Source organism: Lytechinus variegatus, chromosome 3 (assembly GCF_018143015.1).
Source record: "Lytechinus variegatus isolate NC3 chromosome 3, Lvar_3.0, whole genome shotgun sequence".
NCBI classification, from domain to species: Eukaryota; Metazoa; Echinodermata; class Echinoidea; order Temnopleuroida; family Toxopneustidae; genus Lytechinus; species Lytechinus variegatus.
This window is the reverse complement of record NC_054742.1, coordinates 25,273,527-25,294,117: the sequence shown is the minus strand read 5'-3', so window position 1 is coordinate 25,294,117 and position 20,591 is coordinate 25,273,527. Positions and strand designations below refer to the sequence as shown.

Here is a 20,591-nt window from a genome sequence, read left to right as displayed (position 1 = left end):
TTGTAATTTATATGATAAAGAGAAGCTTTGAAGCTTGATATCTATGTCTTTTCTTTGGCTACAAGGGTACACATAAAAGATGTTCAATGAAAAAGTGATATGACGAACACTGCTTAAATGCACACATGTATCATAATTTTTTTTTTTTATTATGCACTGCAAAACAACAGGCACATGTTCTATTACATAAAATTAATTATAATGGTATGGATAAGAATAGCAAGAATAATAGATATGGCAATTATCTTACGCATTGTTTACCTTTGTGCAATGAATATACATACTTACACCCATCTATAAATATTATCATGCTTGCAATGGATGAGATTGTGCAGAAACCAAGATCAGCAACTGGTGAAACTGGTGTACAGTATATAAACATGTCTAAATGAGTATGACGATGTACAAGTGGGGCTGATAACTCTTTCATATAGCTTTTCATAAAGTAAGGCATGCATGGCTTCAGGCATGACACCGGGGGGGGGGGGGGGGGGCACTTCCAATCCCGAGTGGATACCATGCACGACCATGGTGTCTCGAAAAGCACCCTAAACACGTAATTTCCATATACTGAAAATGCACCCCTTAACAAGTATTGGCTTGTGAAACCCTACCATTAACAATATTGGAAACAAAACGATACTCTTGGCAAATATTCCCTGAAATGAACCCCTAAACAAGTACAGGAATGCTTTATTGTTATGGGTCCTTCGGTCGTCGGCTTTACCTTATTTGGTTTAGTACGACCCCACCTTCTACACTTCGTGCAAATCGGACTCTAAACACGAAGTGTGTGGGCAAAAAGGACATCCTTTATAAAACATTTTAATTTTTTTTTATCATCCCACAAACTAGACCCTAAACACCTAATTTTCCTAGCGAAATAGATACCCTTTTTTCCTTATTTTTGTATTTTTGACACCCTTATCACGTTACATACGTAACGTGCCCTATCTTGAAAAGGACATCCTTTTTACGTAATTTTTTGGTCGCGCATGGTATCCACTCGTCAATGTAAGTGCCCCCCCCCCCCCCCGGGGCATGACAGGAACATGTCCTGAGTCAGATACATGCATATAGGGAAATATCATTTAGCCAAGTAAGAGCCACAAGGCAGACATGCTTGAAGTCATTTGTAAAGTTGTGCATAATTTTACAACAACTTTATGAAACACCAACCACGGTCTCGTAACACAAAGGTTGGTGATTAATTGAACGTTACTTTGATTTTCACGACTGATTGTATATTGTAGTCAATATGATCAATGGTAGAAAGATGTTCTACAGTATGATGATTGCAAAGCTTTGTGTTACCGGCCCCAGTTCACCTGGAATTTAGTTTGCTTGACATTTGCTCCTGCAACAATTGCACCAAAGTAATTTCTAGGACAGAATTTACATTGGTGAATCTGAACTAATATCATCAACCTTTCCAAAATACTTCAGGACTTTGAAATTACTTCGACCACAATGCAAATGAACCATACAACCTCATTTCTGCAGATTGAAATTTGACTTTGGTGTTAGGTGTGAGTTCACATTCAAGAAGCGTTGGCATATTTCATTCCACTGCAATCAGTGCTTGCATGTATATTTTAATTGAGACGTATGCCAAGAGCAACTGTTGCTGGAGGAGGAAATGTCAGGCATCCTTGGTAGGAAAACATACCATTGCTTCTCTCACAGATGTAAGGCGCACTTATAGTACATGAAATGTCAATCCAATACCAATCATCACTATCGCCATCTGTGAAATGTTTGAGTTGAACACAATCATCATTCCCTGAATCATCGCTGGGCTCACCAGTACCCCAATGACTGAAGGTATAGGTATGATGGGTGGGGAGAAAAATGGAAACTAATGCAGTGAATGTCAGTGTCTTAATTTGCATCATTTTGTGAAAATGCTGTTTGTTCAGTGCCAGAGCATATCAACTCAAACCCACTTTCTTTAGCAATACATTTCAAGAAAATCACTCACAAACATGTACAACAATAAGCAAATTACTATTTATCCAATTGATATGCATTAAGAGCAATGTAGTTCAGTCTTACTCTTGGCTAAAAGTAATAGATACCATAGAGGGAAAGAACTTATATTTCCGGTCAACAATCATTATACTCTTCAATTTTTTTTTTGTCCGTCACGTTTTTTGAAAATCTTATAAAAATCTCTATTTTTTGTTTGTTCATTTAATTCATGTGCCATAAGATTTCTAGTTATCATTATTATCATTACCAAATTCACAATCATCATCCTCATTACTATCGGAGCAACTTTTCTCATCACATCAATTGAGCTGAGTTTTGCACATGAAATCATGGATCAAATCTGGGTTATTGCAATAATTGGTGAATGAAATTATACTGATAACATCAATGATAGCTATACCACAGTTGATTACCTTCTGGCTTTGAACACAGAATGTAGCCTGTTTAAAGTGTTGATTTAAAACCAAATGAATATGGAACAAGCCGATAAAAAAAAAGTATGATAACCCTATATAATTCATTCACAATATTGGTGCAAATCTTAAAGTATGTTATTCTATTTTATTTCTATCTTTAACAGTGATCCATTAAAAAAACTAATACCATAATTGTGTGGATTTATAAAACAGGAACAACAATATGCTGTGAAAATATTAGTTCATCAATCAGACTGTATAACATGCTTACATTTTACCACACCATAAAGTAAGTGTACCGCAAGTCTAACTGACCATGCGCTCGCATCATGCTCCACCGAAGAACTGTGCAGATTAATCCCAGAAACCCACACTTTCATCTTTTTTTTTAAAGTTTAGAATGGTTTCATTCAATTAAAAAAGCAACACATCATAGAAAAACAAAGGACTCTGCTGGATATGAAACTATGGCTGCTTAATGAATGTCAATGAATTGCACTGATTTCAAATTTAATTTCATTCCAATGGCTGCAAATGAGATTTATCTTTTTTATGTATGAACAGTTCACACAATCACTTTCTTTCAAATGTTAAGTTTTTTTTTTCTTTTCCTCGTCTGCCAGGTGCTCTAACCCCTCACTATGTCCGTATGTTTACCATTGTAATGAATTACATGTATTCATATTTACAGCTGCAGATACCCTTACAAAGGACCCGTCTACTATTCCACTGGCATACGATCAATTCTGTCAAAATATTTTACGTCATGCTTTAACGACGCAATAATGAACAGCAATATAATAGACGGGTCTTCTTTCCTTCTTTCCTTCTTTCTTTCTTTTATGTCTTGTTTTGTCCTCCTTGTCTTGTCTAGTAACCTGTGTGCCCCTGTTCTTTGTAACGTTCTCTGTTTTCGTCCTTGTCCAGTTTCTGTAACTTTCTCCGAGCTCAGCTCTATTTTTTCTATAATTATTTGTAGCTATATCAATGATTACACATAAATTATTTGTTAAGGGCCTATCCACAACAAGCTTTTGCTTTACTTTAGGTCCATCCACTTAGAATCTGCTTTTATATTGTAATTATGCATACTATTTCGGAATGAGTTGTATGTTTTTCTTTGTATTTTGATTGATTTGTGGAAATAAATGAAATGAAAAAAATTGGTTGAGCATATATGGTCCTTTTAAAATTGGCACATATTTGTTAAATGTTGTATTTGGTTGATAATTACAGTGGTAAATGGTACTATTTAAGACAGCATTAAAATAAATTGTGATTAAATTGAGTCAAGTCACGTGGGGTTAAGTATCAATCAATAAGATCTGAATCACAGATCAGTTAACTTTAAGGATTAAACCAAACCTAGTTAAGAAGAGTTAGTAGCACTGAATTTTCATCTTTCTTAATTCCAATTCATTTTTATACTATTTCAAGCCCTATGAATTTGAGTGACATTTTAAGAAGAACTTTCTCTTTATATCAAATGATATGCTGGCTAACATAATTTTTTTTCACATATAATCAAATGTATGGATGCACTTTGTATTGCAAAGTATTCATCATCTTGCAAATGACAACTTAACTCTCAACATGAGAAGTGTGAATGACCAACTTTTAGCAGGCTGAGACAAACAGAAGTTAGAGAGGTCTACTCAGTACTAAAAACACTATTTCAAATTCCTAAGTAATGCTGTTTACAATATAAACCTTCCAGTAGCTTTTTTAAGATTGTAAACCTTTGATTAAACTGTTAAACAACCGTTGTAAGTTTCATATAGTGGAGAGTGTTGTATAAAGTTTTAAACAGCATTATTACTGTGAAAGAGCCTGGGAACTGCCAGACTTTTGGCTTCCAGCATGACTCCCTCCCTATCTTGGGTCGATTTTAATTTGAAACATGTAATTTATACAATTACATAAATTAAACCTCTGCTTCCTTTCTGATGTCATAGTAAAATTAGGCAACTTAAATAATTGGTCTAGGTGGGAAGGGATTGCAAAGGCATACATGTATCAATGGACTCGGGTAAACAAAATTACAGCTACAGCATGAATTGGTAGTTGAAAATTAGATGAAATTATTTTCATAACACTGTGCATCAAGAACAACTTTCAATTTATAAATTTTACCGGAATATAATTTAACTTCTTCACCGACTGATGCACTATTTCTCATTAAACAATGTATTCATCACAAAACCTCATTTCGGCATAATGAGCACAAATTTGCCAAGAATTAATCACATTCTTTATTTAATAACATTATTACCATGATTGCCAATGCTTTTAAACTACAAAGTACCAACTATAAGTTGTTCTAATGTGACACAGAAAAAAAATCACATTTATTATTTTAATATGAATTTATATCAGTTTCATATGTTTGCATTCAGAATGAATGATTTGTAATTATTTTTTGTGCACATATCACATAGATTTGTAGAATCCTAAGACTATGTGCATGTGTGATGGATAATAGCCACTAAAGCATGGCTTTACTTCATCAACATACTTGTTATATTTTTTATGATTTGATCCCCTAGATTATCTCAATTTGTTCATTTCAAAATGCATGTTCCCCAAACATTTAAGTAAAAGAATGTGCAGCTTTCATTTCATTACTTGAAATGGTGGAGCTTCAAAATGAAAGATGAACGGAATGTTTGCATATTTGCAGCAACATGATATCACTCCATTTACAAGATAAGACCCAGGGAACACATACACTTCAATTATTATTATTAGAATTATTATTGATATTATCATTATTGTTATCATTATTATTATCATTATCATTATTATTATTACTAAGATCATTATCTTTAGGCACTGCACTTCAACGAATTTCCCTAAGTGCTCAAATAAGAAAAACAGGTAGCAATCAAATTAATACCTTGATACAAATTTCCATGTTATAAATATGAATAAAACTATTTATGAAAGAACTCCTGTAATATATTACAATAATTCAAGGAAAAATGGTTGTGTTTCACAATAAATCAAAGGAAAGATAGACACTTTTATTATATGTGTTTCACAATAAATCAAAGGAAAGATAGACACTTTTATTATATTGGGTGTGGATCTAGCATTTTATTAGAGGCTATCATTATTTCAGTGCATATATGTCCTTTTACGCTCAATTGCATGACCTTGCTTGCAAATACAAATGCAATATTGATCTCTATAGATATCTCCAATGGTTTCATGACATTTGCTCTGGTGACAATTACTGGAAAATATCCATTTTAAGCCAAACATTAAATCTAACCTCCAAAACTAAATAAACCTTAATCATCATTGTTACATTATTCTGAAACAAACACTCTATTACAATCATAACTCTAACTCTATGCCCTCTGAGATATTATTAATGATAATAGTAATAATACATGAGATTTGTATAGCCTACTTTCCATCTTGATTGAGACCAGAGCAAATTTTGTGTCGCCCTCTCTATCAATTAAAGTGTAAAATCCTTGACATGAAAACATATTCTAGCGTTACTTTAGAATTAGTCAGAACGAATGGGATTTTCTTAATAAAAACAGTTTCAATTATCTAGCCTGTGGAGAAAACAGAAGAAATATTATCAAAGAAATAAATATCAAACATCAAGCTAAAAAAAAACAATATAAAAATACAACACAGAAATTATTCACATGAATATTGTACAAAAATGAAATACTAATTTCATGAATTACATTTCCCCTCTCTTGTACAATATTGAATAATTAATAGCCTCATTGATTCAACTAATCAAACAATCAAACTAAAGCCCAAAATGAATGTGTTTGGTTGAAAATCAAGCTGTAGGCCTATTTGAATTCAAAAGGGCAGAATGCTATGTAATCATATAATTATTTCCATCATCAATGTATTGACAATATGAACTGCCTGTTAGAATAAATCTTTTACAGTATGATACTTAAGGTCTCAATTTGTGCCCTGTAATCATAAAATACAACACCCCTTTGCATATACCAGTAAGTTTATAAAATTTACTGCAAATAAGTTTTATGATGTTTACTTGCTTGAACCAGAGAACTGTCAACAGAGAAATTTAAGAATGTATTTCCATGTCATAAAAAAATCACAAAATACTAACATGTAATGACCTCAACCAGTTTTCACTAGATTTTTTTTTAATATTCAAGCACTTTAGGGAAGTAAAATCATTGAGGGCAATAAAAAATGGACTTTACCTCTAATACTTCATTTTTTTATCTTTTGTTTGGGAAAATAATCTGCAGTTACATTAGTCTACAACAGAGATGTACACCAGTATGTAATAGATGCACTTTATGAATTAACTTACGATTGGCTACTAGTGAGTGGTGTACCATCTACCCAATAGAATGAATCCTCATTAGCTAAATCATGAAGACCAAGGTAACCTACATTAACACCTGCATCTTGGAGTAGCTTTGACAAGAGATCCTGTAAAAAAATAAAAACAAATGCCAAGTATGCAAGAAACTAAGCTATAATCTGTTTAAAACAAAACTTGCAAGAAAGAAGTATAAATAATAAATAAATAAATAATATAGGATTTGTATAGCTCATGTATCCACCTTGCGTGGTGTTCAAGGTGCTCCTACATTACCCCGGCTAAGCTAGTCTACCAATTCTGGTGCGCACAGCTTTTTGAGGAATTTCTTCCTGCCGATATCCATTTACCTCACCTGGGGCAAGTGTGGATAAATTTCTTGCTGAAAGAAAACACACCATGGCTAGGATTCGAACCCAAGACCCTGTTTGAAAGACGAGTGTCAGAACCACTAGACCATGATGCTTCCACAATCTGTAACAATTAAGATAAAATACAAATAATGTTCTTTGAAACTATAAAAATCTGTCACTTTAATCAATTTATAATCATAACTCTGTTCCTTCTTCTTCTCTCTCTAATTTCAGTTACTATTTATTTTCTTTTTATGTACCGGTATACAAAGCTATGTTACAATGTATATTATCATTTTAAAGATGTACTTAATATCTGAAAAAACAATATGCTAAACCCAATCAACCCACTACAATGAAATACTTATTTGACTCACATTTACTGCATTTGTCTTAACCATTGCCAGGTCACCATCGTTTTGTTTGCAGAATTGTTGTGCTTCATGGTAAGTCTTTGTATCAGTGTAGACTTTGTAACAGCGTTCCTCATTGAGGGACCAGCCAGATGGACACAACTGGCAAACAACTGAACAAACAAGAAAAGAGATGAGCCTAGTGTAACTTTTTTGTCATGAGTGCAAAACGTATAGTATGCAGCCCTTAGAAACATTGTAATCTGTACCATATGCTGCGTATAAATTATCATACACTATTTAAAAAGCCTTATAGATTATATTGATTTCTTATAACACACCTTTAAATAACAACATAATTCATTTGATTTTCAATGTATTTAAGATCTGATTTGAATCAGAAAAATCACTGACTGTGCCATGGACCAGTGATGGCCTGGTGAGTTGCTGACCAGCATTTAGTAGACGACAGGTTCAAATCCAACAGACACTGGTTCAAAGATTTTCTTCTAACTTATTTTTCAGATAGAATATGAAATCTAATTTACTGGGTGAAAGCCAGAAATTTTATATTCAATAGGCCTATATTATATAATAATATGTACAATATAAACAACAAAAATAATCATTATACCGATACTACTTTGTGGGTGCTAGCATGGAGGTAAAAGAGGGATTCAGTAACATTTTACAGAAAAATACATACCTAAAAGGGGCTGTAGCACAAGAAATATAAAAACTTTCAGATGCATGGTATCCACTGCCATTCAACTATTTGAACAATATCAATCTCCACCTCAACAAAATACTCTAGATTGCTTGTCTATTTACTCATTTGGCTCGGAAAACACTAGGAACATCAGCAATACATTAAAATGTAACCACAAATCTAATTCTTCTAGATGAGATGAACTTCAAATTGGAAGCGATGAAAGCTGGACTCCTAAAAACGTCCCCATCCATCGATCAATCCAGAAGTAAATGATGTCTATTTAATATTTCAATATGAAACTAATATAGATAGGTACACCCACTTTGAATAAATGGATGTTATGGCTCAGCAAATAAAAATACCCTCAGACACTTGCCACCCCCTTGCACAAGTACCATAAAATATGGAAAAGAAATTTATCTAAATAATTAAACAGTGAAGACCGGATTAAAGAATTAGAGCAGCTGACACCAACCTCGATGTCTGATGTTTAATGCTACACAGAAAGTTTGTGTCAAGTTTCAGAGTTCATCCTAATATTTGCTCCAGTCTTGCACAAATTCGAAATTGGTATCACATTAAGAGTGGTACCAATACAGAACATTTATGATGGTGAAGTTTGCTCCTGATTATGAGCATAAGGTGAAGGTTTATACTCTAAAAATGTTTGCATGTACTACAAATTAAATTACTATGGTGTAATTGGTATGGGTTGGTATGTGAACAATGATGGGGAACAATTCAATCACATACAATGGGCAATTGATCAGGCTCAGTGAGTTGCAATACAAGACACAGACCATGCACACAGACAGTACCATCAGACCACTACCAGATACAGAGAGTTCTACACACACACTTGAGGTTGAAATGAGGTTGAACTTGGAGCTGCTGCTGCTGCTGCAGGGAATGACAAGACTGGGACTCGAGGTAAGGTAGGATAGTATTACTATTGCATGTGTGTACGTGCCTTAGTTTATCTATGTATATTTGTTTCGGCCCCTCCACAATATTGGCGACGAGGATAAAAGTATTTTTAATTCATTTTCGGTAAAACATTTTCTGTACTTCGTCATAGCCGGCGCTGATAGCAGAATCTGCGCTGGCTGTGGCCGAATATAAAAAAGCCGCCGCCATCTTGAAATTTTTTAGGTTTTTGATTAATTTCAGCTGTTTGACTCTGTTTTGTCCAAAATATTAAATTACACAACAAATAACATATTATTTCAGTTTGAGATTTTATTTTTTGGTGGAAAAAGTTTGATATTTAGTTCCGTAAATTTACTTTATTTCTTTTACCGATCGGCACTGGCAGCAACCCCTGAAGGAATTCAGCGGCTAGCTTGACAGGAGCCAATCGGATTATTTTTGGGACAAACAATATTCGTGTACTAATTAGGGTAAATATCCATTCATTTTGTTTAACCATATATTTAAATCCACCGAGTGTGATTGACTTTGATGAATTTTTTATTGAGTTTGATTGTGTACTAATTCTGTGGGTTGTGAATTTGCGACGTGAGTGAACTGAGCCGTGTACCGTATGTGGTTTGAATGGATAGCTGAATATTATTGATGTTGTGAGTTGATTATTTTATTACAAGCCTGAATTTGCTTTTCTCCTTTGACCGCTGCGCTGCTGCTGCTGCTGCTGTTGTTAGTATTTTTTTTTTGTAATTATATTTCTGGGTGTTTTTTGAAGAAAACACCAGAAAATTGCTGCTGCTGCTGCTGCTGTCGAATTGTTAGGAATTTATTATTATTTTTTGGTCACGTCTCAGGAGATCAGGAAATTCAGTCTTGTTATAATTATTTTCTTGTTGCTGCTGCTGTTGTGTTGAAGAGTTGTTGTTAATTGCTGCTGCCGTTGTATTAATTATTTTGTTGCTGCTGTTGTTGCTGTGCTTTTGGATTGTTGCCGCTGCTGCTGTTGAGTGAATGCTGTGAGCTGTGCTGCTGACATTCAAATTAATAAATTATAAAGTGTTTAATTAAATAAATTGTATATAGAACTATTCATTATTCCAAGTGTACTTGTAAATATTAATTTTTGTTCAAAAAAAAAAAATTATAATAATAAAAATATACTTACATAATTGAATAAGAAATTAATTGAAATTATTTCTACATTTTACATTTTTTGAACAAGTGAGCGTTCAATTGTTTGATTTTTTTTCCTTTTTCTCTCCTAAGAATTGAATCATACAGGAATTTTTTTTTCTTAGGCAAGGCAGCCTTTGGATTTTAATTTGATTACATTCTCAGGTCAGGATATTCTGACGTTCTGTTAATTTCTCTTTCATATTTTTATTTAAAAAGTTAATTTTGTCCCATATTTATTTTGATTTTATCCGCAAGACAAACTAGTCTGTAGGATAATTTTTGGTTAATTACAGTTCAATTTGGGAATTTAATTTGTCCCAAATTTATTTTCAATTGACTATTGGGATTCTTTTTTGTTACTGATTAATATTATTTCCTTACATCAAGATGGCGAGCAACATTTCAAGAATCAAAATCAACTTTTGTTCGTCTGAGGAATTGATGACTTTGCCTGGAGTGGGTATGGCCACCGCCAACCGCATTCTACACGCGAGGGAGGCGGCCGACCTTACTCCAGAGACATTCTTGTCGATACCTCATATACCGAAGGCAGAACTGTTAGTTTACGCCTTTGATTATGAGCCAACAACAACGGCTCATAATGTGGACCGCAGAGAAGTGCGCTCCGAAGGAGATGAGCCTTCTACGAGCGTTCCACTTATACCATCTAAGGAGCCCCCCGTAAGCCAGGCGTTTGAGGCTTGGCCACAGCACACCCGTGCACATAGCACACAGGGTGCTGTAGGCCAGTCTTCTCAGACACAGGCCGGGGAGGCCTCCTCATTTTTCACAGGGGGGAGGCCAGGTGGCGCTTATACTCAGCAGCCCTCGGCCTCTCCAGAAGATAGGGCTAAGTCCCTCTGGGCTAATCAATTTGGGTATTCAGGATGGAACGATGGCCTGTTCCCACCACAGGGTCCCCAACAAGTTACCCCACCAGGACCCCAGTTCCAGTGTGGTCCTCATGCCCAAGTAGATTTGCATGGTCAGGCTCCCAGTACTCAGGGTGGCCGACCAGCAATGTTAAACCAAACTACCCAGACACCTCCACATAACTATCCACAGGCCGTTCCACATTTTACTCAAGCGCAGTACGAGGAAATGTATGGCGTGATGTTTAGGATGATGCAGATGATGCCATTCGGAGGAATTGGACAACCAGCTCCTCCCTACTGCAACCCTGCTGCCGCCTATGGTGGGTATTGCCCGCCATGGGCTGGAGGCAGATATCCGCCACACTATCCTAACACTGTGGCCCCGCAAACCTCTCCCCAAGGACCATGTGACTTGCAACATGGGGGTAGCAACCCTGTGTATCAAGGCGCTGGACCCCAAGGAGATGGACATGGAGGCTCAGTGTTCAATGAACATGGAAACACCACGAGGCCATCAGTAAGTCCGGGATACTTGGGGCTGCCAACAAGAAATCAGCCGCCCCGCGTCACCAGACTTACTTCGGCATCAAGACCTGTGGTACTGGAGTATGACAGAAGGCCCCCTTCTAGACCAACCTCTTTGCCGAAGACTATTTCGTTCGACGGCAAGGGAAGTTGGGCGGCCTTCTATTCAAAGTTTCAACTTTATTCCGAAAGACATGGCATGTCTGATGCAGACAAGAAATATCAGCTGTGTCTGGCGTTGGAGGCCGAAGCCAGTAAGTTCATGGCCCTTATCCAGGAGAGCAATCCAAATATCGCCTTCCCTGACTTGGTTACCAAGTTGGAGAAGCGGTTTGCTCTCCAGGAGGAGCCGGAAGTTATTCGGATGCAATTCCAATCGGCTTTTCAACGCTCGGATGAAGACATCATCAAGTGGGCAGATAGGCTTATGACCCTTGCAGGTCAGGCCTTCGTAGGCCTACCTGACAAGTTCGTCCAAGAACTTGTCGTAGCAAGGTTCTGCCAAGGTGCCCAAGACAAAGATGCAGGGCATCATGTCCTGACTTCTCGGCCTGGGACATTAGATGAAGCCATGACCAAGTACAAATGGTTTCAGTTTACCCAGAAGACCATGCATAAGCATGGCCCTAGGCTGAGGAACGAGGTAAGGCAGCTCTCTGTAGGAGAAGATAAGAATGACCTCAGGGTACGGGAGTCGTCTCCTCCGGAAGCTGCCACCAAAGAAACTTCTAGCCTTGAGGCTAGAATCAGTGCTCTGGAGGCTCAGAATGTAATGTGGGCCTCCAAGATGGATTCGATGGTTGTTGCAATCACGGATCTGTCTCGGAGTACTAAAGAACTTTTGTCGGTATCAAGAGGCCAGCCGAGTTACTCCTCCGGCCGTGCCCCTGTCACACCGGACAGACCAAAGTATACCTCTGGTCGGGCTCTGGGTACATCAGACAGGCCGAGGTATACCTCTAATAGAACGCCGGATCGGACAGAGGGAGGCAGAAGGTTATCTTCGGTCCTTCCACCAACCGATCGGCAGCGAAACTTCACAGGCTGCTTCAACTGTGGGGAAGAAGGCCATTTTAGTAGGGCCTGCCCCAGAGGGAGATCGCCTGCTCAGAACAGACAACTTAGGGCTGTCACCTTCGAGGAGGAGGGAAATGGACAGGGATCGGAGGAGATGGGGAATCCCCGATCCGATCACAGATCCCCACCTCCACCATTCCATTAAAGGACAGCCTAATGCCACAAGACCATGGTAGCACACGGGCACCGGACTCGCAAGCAAGTCCAGGGAGCCCGAAATTCTCTGAGGTATTAGATGTCCCTTGGAGGAATCCACCATGGCCACCAGACATTTCCGGTGAGGTTAAGAGGTTGAAGTAGTCATTTGTAGAATTTTGTCTACTTCAACATTGAGTGTTGAGTTGACAGTTGGCAAAGAGCCCATTACATCTGTTTTGGACACTGCGGCAGCTGTCACCATTATATCAGATAGGCTATTCAATCGCCTCCAGCCTCGGCCGCCCATCCTTAAGCGTGTAATCCTTAAGGGGGCTGGCCGAGACATGACAATGGACGGCATGGTGGTAGGGCCTATCAATATCAAGCTGGGTACCCAAATACTCAGCGAGAAGATTTATGTAGCTCCGATAGCAGATGAGATGTTGTTTGGCGTTGACTTGTTACGAAAACACAATGCCAATATCAGCATCCCAAATGCTATCTTAACTATGAATGGTGAAGACCTACCAATCATACAACGAGAAGATTCTTAAAACGGTGATATGATTGGGTAGGCTTATAAGTCTTAATTGTAGGACCTGACGTAACCTTCAGAATGTGTCCCATTGTGGATACTCATGAATCGGATCTACTCTTCACCTTCTGGATCCCTGGAGCCGCTTTATAGAGGGGCTGGCCCCAGGGGAACAGGAGTTGAGAAGGTTTCTACTTCAAAAGAAATAGATTGGTACACTTTGTCGATTGAGTAGACAAGGATGTGCCATATTAAAATCAAACAAGTGGTTAACATACAAGGAAGGGTCGGCTGAAGAGACTCTGTTCTTCTCCCGTCAGAGGGAAAGTTTTTGTGGACGAACAGGGAACTCTTCTACCTTTATAGAGAAGGAGTCATCTTGATGGAGAAGGATGAGCGTGATGTCATGATTCCTGAATCACTAAGACATTACATCATCCAGCTTAGTCATGATCCTCCTCCAGCAAGGCATGCTGGGATCTGTAGCTCTCAGTACTACCGATACGGCATGTCGAAAGACCATCACATCTGCATATAGCCAGGTGTGAAATTTGTGAAACAAGAAAGCGACCCGTTCCTGGAGGCATCCCATGAAATGTTTTCATGGGAGCGCCTCCTCGGAATGTGTCCATCTTGAATTCACTATCAATCCTGGTTATGACAGATTAAAGCAAAGGAGCTCTATTGCCTCGAATAACGGGGCAATGCTACTCCCTTGCACCTGTCTCTGCCTGCCACAGTGCAAATCAACTTATTTTATAGGATATGTATTTCAATGCAATATATACCATAAATATAAAATTAATGCCTATAATATCATGCATAATTTATTACCCAATTAATTTGTATGCATCTCTTATTGTTTCTATATTAATAGAAATAGATAAGTTAGTTGATCACGCCCTATATGCCTGTATATATTTGATTTACATATTTGTTTCTTTTACAAAGGTACATACATAAGCGTAATGAGCTTATTTAATTTATATCAAGGCAGAGACAAGGTAAGAATATTTTGTATGATTTGGTAGTGATGTATTTGGTAACGATGTATATGGTAATGATGTATATATTGATGTGTGTATATTTGTGTTATATTTACGTTCATGATCAAATAAGAAAGAATAAGAAAAGAAAAAGAGAAAAGAAGAAACAAAGAAGAAGAGAAGAACAATAGAAAAGAACATACAAAGAAGAACAATAGAAGAAAAAAAAGATCAAAGAAAAAGAACAGAAAGAAAAAAAGATCAAAGAGAAGAGCAAAAAGAAGAACAACAAAAAAGAAAAAAAAAAGAAAAACAAAAAGAAAGAAAGAAAAGAAAAAGATCAAAGAAAAAACAGAAAGAAAAAAACCAAACAAATTAAAGCTAAATGATTGTCATGTTTGTTTGTTGTAATTAGCCATATATTGATTTGAATAAGACTTTTGTATAAAGGATGTAGAGATTTGAATGTAAGTTTTGAGATACCCAATTTTTTTAGGGTGGGGGGATGTATGGTGTAATTGGTATGGGTTGGTATGTGAACAATGATGGGGAACAATTCAATCACATACAATGGGCAATTGATCAGGCTCAGTGAGCTGCAATACAAGACACAGACCATGCACACAGACAGTACCATCAGACCACTACCAGCTACAGAGAGTTCAACACACACACTTGAGTTTGAAATGAGGTTGAACTTGGAGCTGCTGCTGCTGCTGCTGCAGGGAATGACAAGACTGGGACTCGAGGTAAGGTAGGATAGTATTACTATTGTATGTGTGTACGTGCCTTAGTTTATCTATGTATATTTGTTTCGGCCCCTCCACAATATTACTGTAGGGGCCAACATTTTTCAAATAGCTTTTATCATCTGAAGAATTCTGATTCAGAATCTGAATGAATGAAAATGAATAGCCACATATAATTATCATACACCTGTACTTTGGATCAACGATAAGTTTTTTGTATTTTACTATCCTATATTCCTTTCCCTCTTCTTACCTCCTTTCTTCTTGCCTTTCTGCTTCTGCTCCTTATTCTTATCATTCATTTTCTCATGCTTTCCTCAATTTTCCTAATCATCTTCTCCTTGTTGTCTCCACCCTCTCCTACTTGTTATTGTTTTTCTCAGAGTCCTCGATCCTGATTCGATCTTCTTCTGTCTCCCCCTCCTCTTATTTCTCCTTTTTCTCACTTCCTTCAAATTCTTTATCTTCAAATGCTATAGATTCTTTTTATTTCTTCTCCTTTGATTTCCGAAGTATTCACTTCATCCTTAATTCTTCCAACAAAGTTTTCTTTATTCAATCAAATAAACCATTTGAATTATAAAATAGATAATTTGCTTCCCCATTTCCCCTCCATGCACCTTGTGAATGCGCCCCTTCAAATATTGCAAGCATGCAGGTTAATGATTGAGCAGTGTTTGCATGACAATATTTTTTCATTTAGGGTCCCTTTTTCAGAGTCAATATAGACATTTTCTTGTTTAAATATTTTTGCTTCTTATAGTTAGTTATACACTCACTGTAACATGACAATCTGAATCAAATTATTTCACTAGCTGTTCCTTTTATTTCAAACTTATCCTTCATGCGCTCTCCTAAACCCTGCCAGCCTCCTCCTCACAGCCGCCTCTCATATTCCCCACAATCATATCTTGACTCTAACTGAAGAATTGTTATTCATATTATTACAGCTAGCAATAAAAAAAATAAAGTTTGAGAATATATAAGCAGCAAAATACAAAATTCTTTTCATCTCTCATTTATTCATTGAATGTAATACACCATGCAGTAAGCCTTTTTGTTTTCAGAATGCTTCACAACTTGTCATACCATGGACCTACTAGCAGGTCCATGGTCATACGGTAGACCAAAAGCTTCAGTCTCCCACTCTGTATTTTGGTTGTTCCGCTGAACTACGTTGGCTCCACTCACCAATAATGGGGATGATAGTAAAATGTCAGAAATTGTTGAATAAATCCCCAGAAATGACGATTATTCCTGTCTAGTCATACGGTAGATCTACTATTTAGTTACAATACCTTACCATGCTTATGTTTAGCCATGTAGGTCCATGGTTTAGCTAAGGACTCGGACTCACCAGGCCCAGGGCAGCCAGACGAGACGGGGAATCCCCCAGAAAGCCGTCAGGTCAGCCCAAGGCAAGGGGCCACTCAATTCATGGAGGCTCGAGAGCCAGTCCAGCCCCGTCCATCCACACAAGCAAGAGTCACTGAGCTGAGCTGAGTGCAGGGTTCAAGCAAAAAAAGTCTTTTCGTAACCCCTTTCACAAATACCCTACATACGCACTTCCATGAAACGGGATTTTTGTGTTCCTTGTTGGGTTTACATGGTCGAAATCCGGTCAAAAACATTCTCTCTCATTTTCACGTAACATATATTTCTCTCGTCGTCGCGCTCGTTTCGAAACCAACCCCCAACAACACTACAGTAAGACCGTGACCGTCGCGCGCTATATGCGCTAGCGCTGGCCGGGGGGGGGGGGGGTGGATCGATGGCCACAAGACCCCTTGCATATGTCATTACCAGGAACAAACAAACAAACTAAAAAAAAAGAAGTACTATAACGAATAAGCAAAGGGAAAAGGGTGAAATATGTTATCATTTTAATATTAAAATCAAAAGAAAATAAAAAAAAAATTGTGTGAGTTTATTATATTACTTTTTGGTCTTTATATGCAAGCTTTACTAAACCAAAGTCATTGATAATTTAATTCTCTTAGAGAGTTAGGGTGGTTGTTGTTCTCATCTTTTATAATTGTTTTCAATGCATTACATGAATGCACACTGCTCCGGTCTGATCTTCAATTAACTATCGTCTCATCTCATCAGTAAAACAAAACATGTCTGCTGGAAGGGCAAACTAAGGTTTTATTCCCAAAAGAGTACTCCATGGAAAATAAAATTTGGTCACACCTAGTATCCACTTAATTGTCAATGGAAGTCCCCCCCCCCTTCTGGGTATTGAACTTACTAGCAGAGTCTTCTACAAATTGTTTTTGTGTTGTATATATGAATGCTGTGAAAACAAAACTCTAGTTTTATAGCTATTTAAAAATCCAATAAAACATTTTTTAGCAATTATAAAGTGGCATATATAATTATGTAGGCATACATGTAGACGGGGTAGGCATAAAACTGCCTTTTTTAAGGAAAACAAGGTTTCTGAGTTCACATTTGATGAAAATGCCTCTACATGTCACAATTAGAAAAAAATGTTAATATCAATGTTAATGACAAAAGATCATTGATTTCACTTCAGGCAGTTATCAAAAATATAATGGGTAACTTTCAAGGAAATCATGCATAATAATATAGGTTTTCAAAACTAACAGATTAATTAATCAAAAAAAGTTTTCAACTGCTGTTGGAATCTGATTAAGAATTCAGATTTCAAAGAATAATGGTCAAGGTACGTCCTTCATATTACCAAGGGAAGGCACTAGATATAAAAAAAAGTCAATCAAATTATTTACAGGGAATCAACAGCTAAAAAAATTCCATAACACCTCTGTAAACTGGAATACTACGGTATTGCTCACAGCATTATTGACTTTCTCAACAGTATAATCTGCCTTAAATGTATAAGTTAACATTATAGACATGTATTTAAAAAAAAACAAAGGAGAGATAAAATATGTACATGGATCCCGACATGGATGCCTTTCTATCAACCTAAGAACTCTGAAACCAACAAAAAAATTAAAAAGAAATGCTTTTGATACATTTTAATCAAAGATTTTGTGTAACATCTATCATGCCAATTGATAGAACACACAAGTGTAGGCTATGTGATGAAATTAAAATGGTATCTCCAGTTATTTTATATTTCACTTTTTTTGGAGCACTGAGGGAATAATAATTTTCAGATGCGATTTTTTTTTCTGGGCTTCATTTTTGTAACATGATCAACACAGGTGACAAGTGGGACCTTGTAGTTCAAAGTTTTTAAAAGTCAAATCAATATTAGCCAATGCCTTTAAACTGCTACATTGAGTCAATATTTTCTATTATCTATATTACTAATAATAATCAGTTACGACCCATCATATTTTTGAAATATATATATGTGACATTTTTAGAATAGAGCTAGGAAAGCATTTGATAAAACCGTTAACAATTTTATTTACATTAAATTCTAATAGCCAAGCACAGCATGTCACCCAATTTATTTATGAAGCTGACATGCAAATAATGAAAGGCTCATATCTTTTTAAATCTATTTTTTCAAATAGTGGTATCATAAAAGAATAAATAACATATTTAATGGGGCAAAAAACTATTTTTGAGAGTTAAGATAGGTTCAAATTTGTGAACATTGTACTACTTTATTAAGATACCACATTTATATGCTGTTATAGTTCTTCTTATGGTCAAATTAGTTTTGAAAATTATCTTTTCCAAAATACATGTAGGGAAGGCGGGGTAAGTTGTGACACTTTTTGCATTTTGCATGTTAGAATTGATATGAACAATATTGTAGAAATTAGTACCTTGCCTTTAAATTTGATTCTTGGGAAATATTTTATTTATATTGTGACCTTTGAAAAAAAAAATGTCAAATGTGGCTCAACTTGCCCCATCTGTGGGGTAAGTTGTGCCACCTTCTGGGGTAATTTGAGCAACAAAAACTATGTATAAAATGTATGCGGGAAGTACTAGCATGCAATTTTTTTATTTAAAGTCTTTTTGCTTGCTAATTCTCTATAAATACCAACATCCTCTAAAAGTAAAAGAACTGTCATGTGGTTTCGCTCCTTTCTACCTGCATATCAATGGCTTCTAAATGATTTTTTTTGTTTTTTTATTATACATTACCATAAGAATTACCATGGCTCAAATTGACCCATGTTGGCTGGCTCAACTTACCCCAGTCCTAATGTCATGTAATATTTTCACATCCACACATTTCTTATGCCTCCATCATGTAACAGACTATGACAAGAATTAGAATCCATACCTGGACTAACAATATTGTTCTTATTTCTTTATTGTATTTAGAGACATGTGTGGGTAAAAGCACTTTTACATTTCACACCCTTTTTTAATTTTTTGGCTGAAATTTGTATTTTTCCCTCTAAAAAGGTACTTCTTGTTTCAAAGTTGAAAACAATGTGGTGGGGTTAAGGGTTATATAATGGGTCATCAATACATGACACCACCATAACGATGTGGAGCGTTGTGGCCAAGTGGATTAGTCTTCGGACTTTGAAACAGAGGGTCGTGGGTTCGAATCCCAGCCATGGTGTAATTTCCTTCAGCAAGAAACTGATCCACGATGTGCTGCACTCCTGATCGCATGATGTCACCAATCTCATTGTCTTTGTTAATATGAAATCTCTATTACCATTTTCCTCATCATATTAAGATTTGATTCCTCCCTGAACAAGTTATTCCAATGATGGAACCTAGTGTGATTGAATGAAGAGCTTCATTTCTGTCAAGTCTACAAAATATGAAAAATTTTAGATTTCATATAATAAAAAAATAGTGATTGTGTAGCATGATTGTATATCATGCTTGTCACACATCCGTTTTGTGTGTGTAAGTGAACCTTTAAAATTTCATAACATTCTTGTTTTATATCTGATTTTGATAATTACTAGAGAAAAAAATCTATTCATCTCGACTTACTTTTATGAAACAGAGAACGGTTTCGTGTCCGATCCAGGATGCTTCTTCAGCTCTTGGCAAAAAATGATTTCCCACCAAATCGAGCGGAAGAAGCGTCCCGAATCTGACGTAAAACTATTCCCTGTTTAATAAAAGTAAGTCAAGATGAAAAGATTTTTTTCTATAGTTATTTGACTTACATCCTGGATGAATCAAAACCAACATCAGTTAATTTTCATAATATTTCACCATCATGACTTTCCCCCTATTAGAAAAATTCATTTGTAATAGGTCCATGATAAAATCAACTTGCTGCTGGGGTAACCCTGAAAAAAATCATGAAACTGCATCTGTATTCTACCTCTTATTGGAGCCATTGAAAATTTGATTAGTAATGTGCAACCCTCCATTGTTTAATAGACTTTAACAAAAGATCAGGTGAAACTTCACTTTATTTTAAAACATAAAACATTTTATTGAAAAAAAATGACTTCAATATAACACTTGTGATATTAAAAATTGATTTCAGATTTCAAAAATTGACATCCTTTAAC

At 36.4% G+C, this 20,591-nt stretch overlaps 1 protein-coding gene across 5 annotated transcripts in view; it reads right to left on the bottom strand.

The window, feature by feature from the left end:
• LOC121410597 (macrophage mannose receptor 1-like) overlaps positions 1-16,831 on the bottom strand; it is a 73,087-nt gene extending 56,256 nt beyond the window's left edge. The window contains exons 1-4 of one of the 5 annotated variants that reach the window (XM_041602788.1): positions 16,451-16,831; positions 7,472-7,620; positions 6,730-6,851; positions 1,670-1,818 (exon numbers count right to left, since the gene is read on the bottom strand). In XM_041602788.1, the coding sequence (XP_041458722.1) occupies positions 1,670-1,818; positions 6,730-6,851; positions 7,472-7,620; positions 16,451-16,469 (439 nt within the window). In that variant the 5' untranslated portion in view covers positions 16,470-16,831. Of the gene's footprint in view, positions 1-1,669; positions 1,819-6,729; positions 6,852-7,471; positions 7,621-8,153; positions 8,847-16,450 lie in introns of those variants that run through there. The other 4 variants (XM_041602789.1, XM_041602791.1, XM_041602787.1 and 1 more) reach the window with 4 other exon arrangements.
• Positions 16,832-20,591: the final 3,760 nt, after the last annotated feature.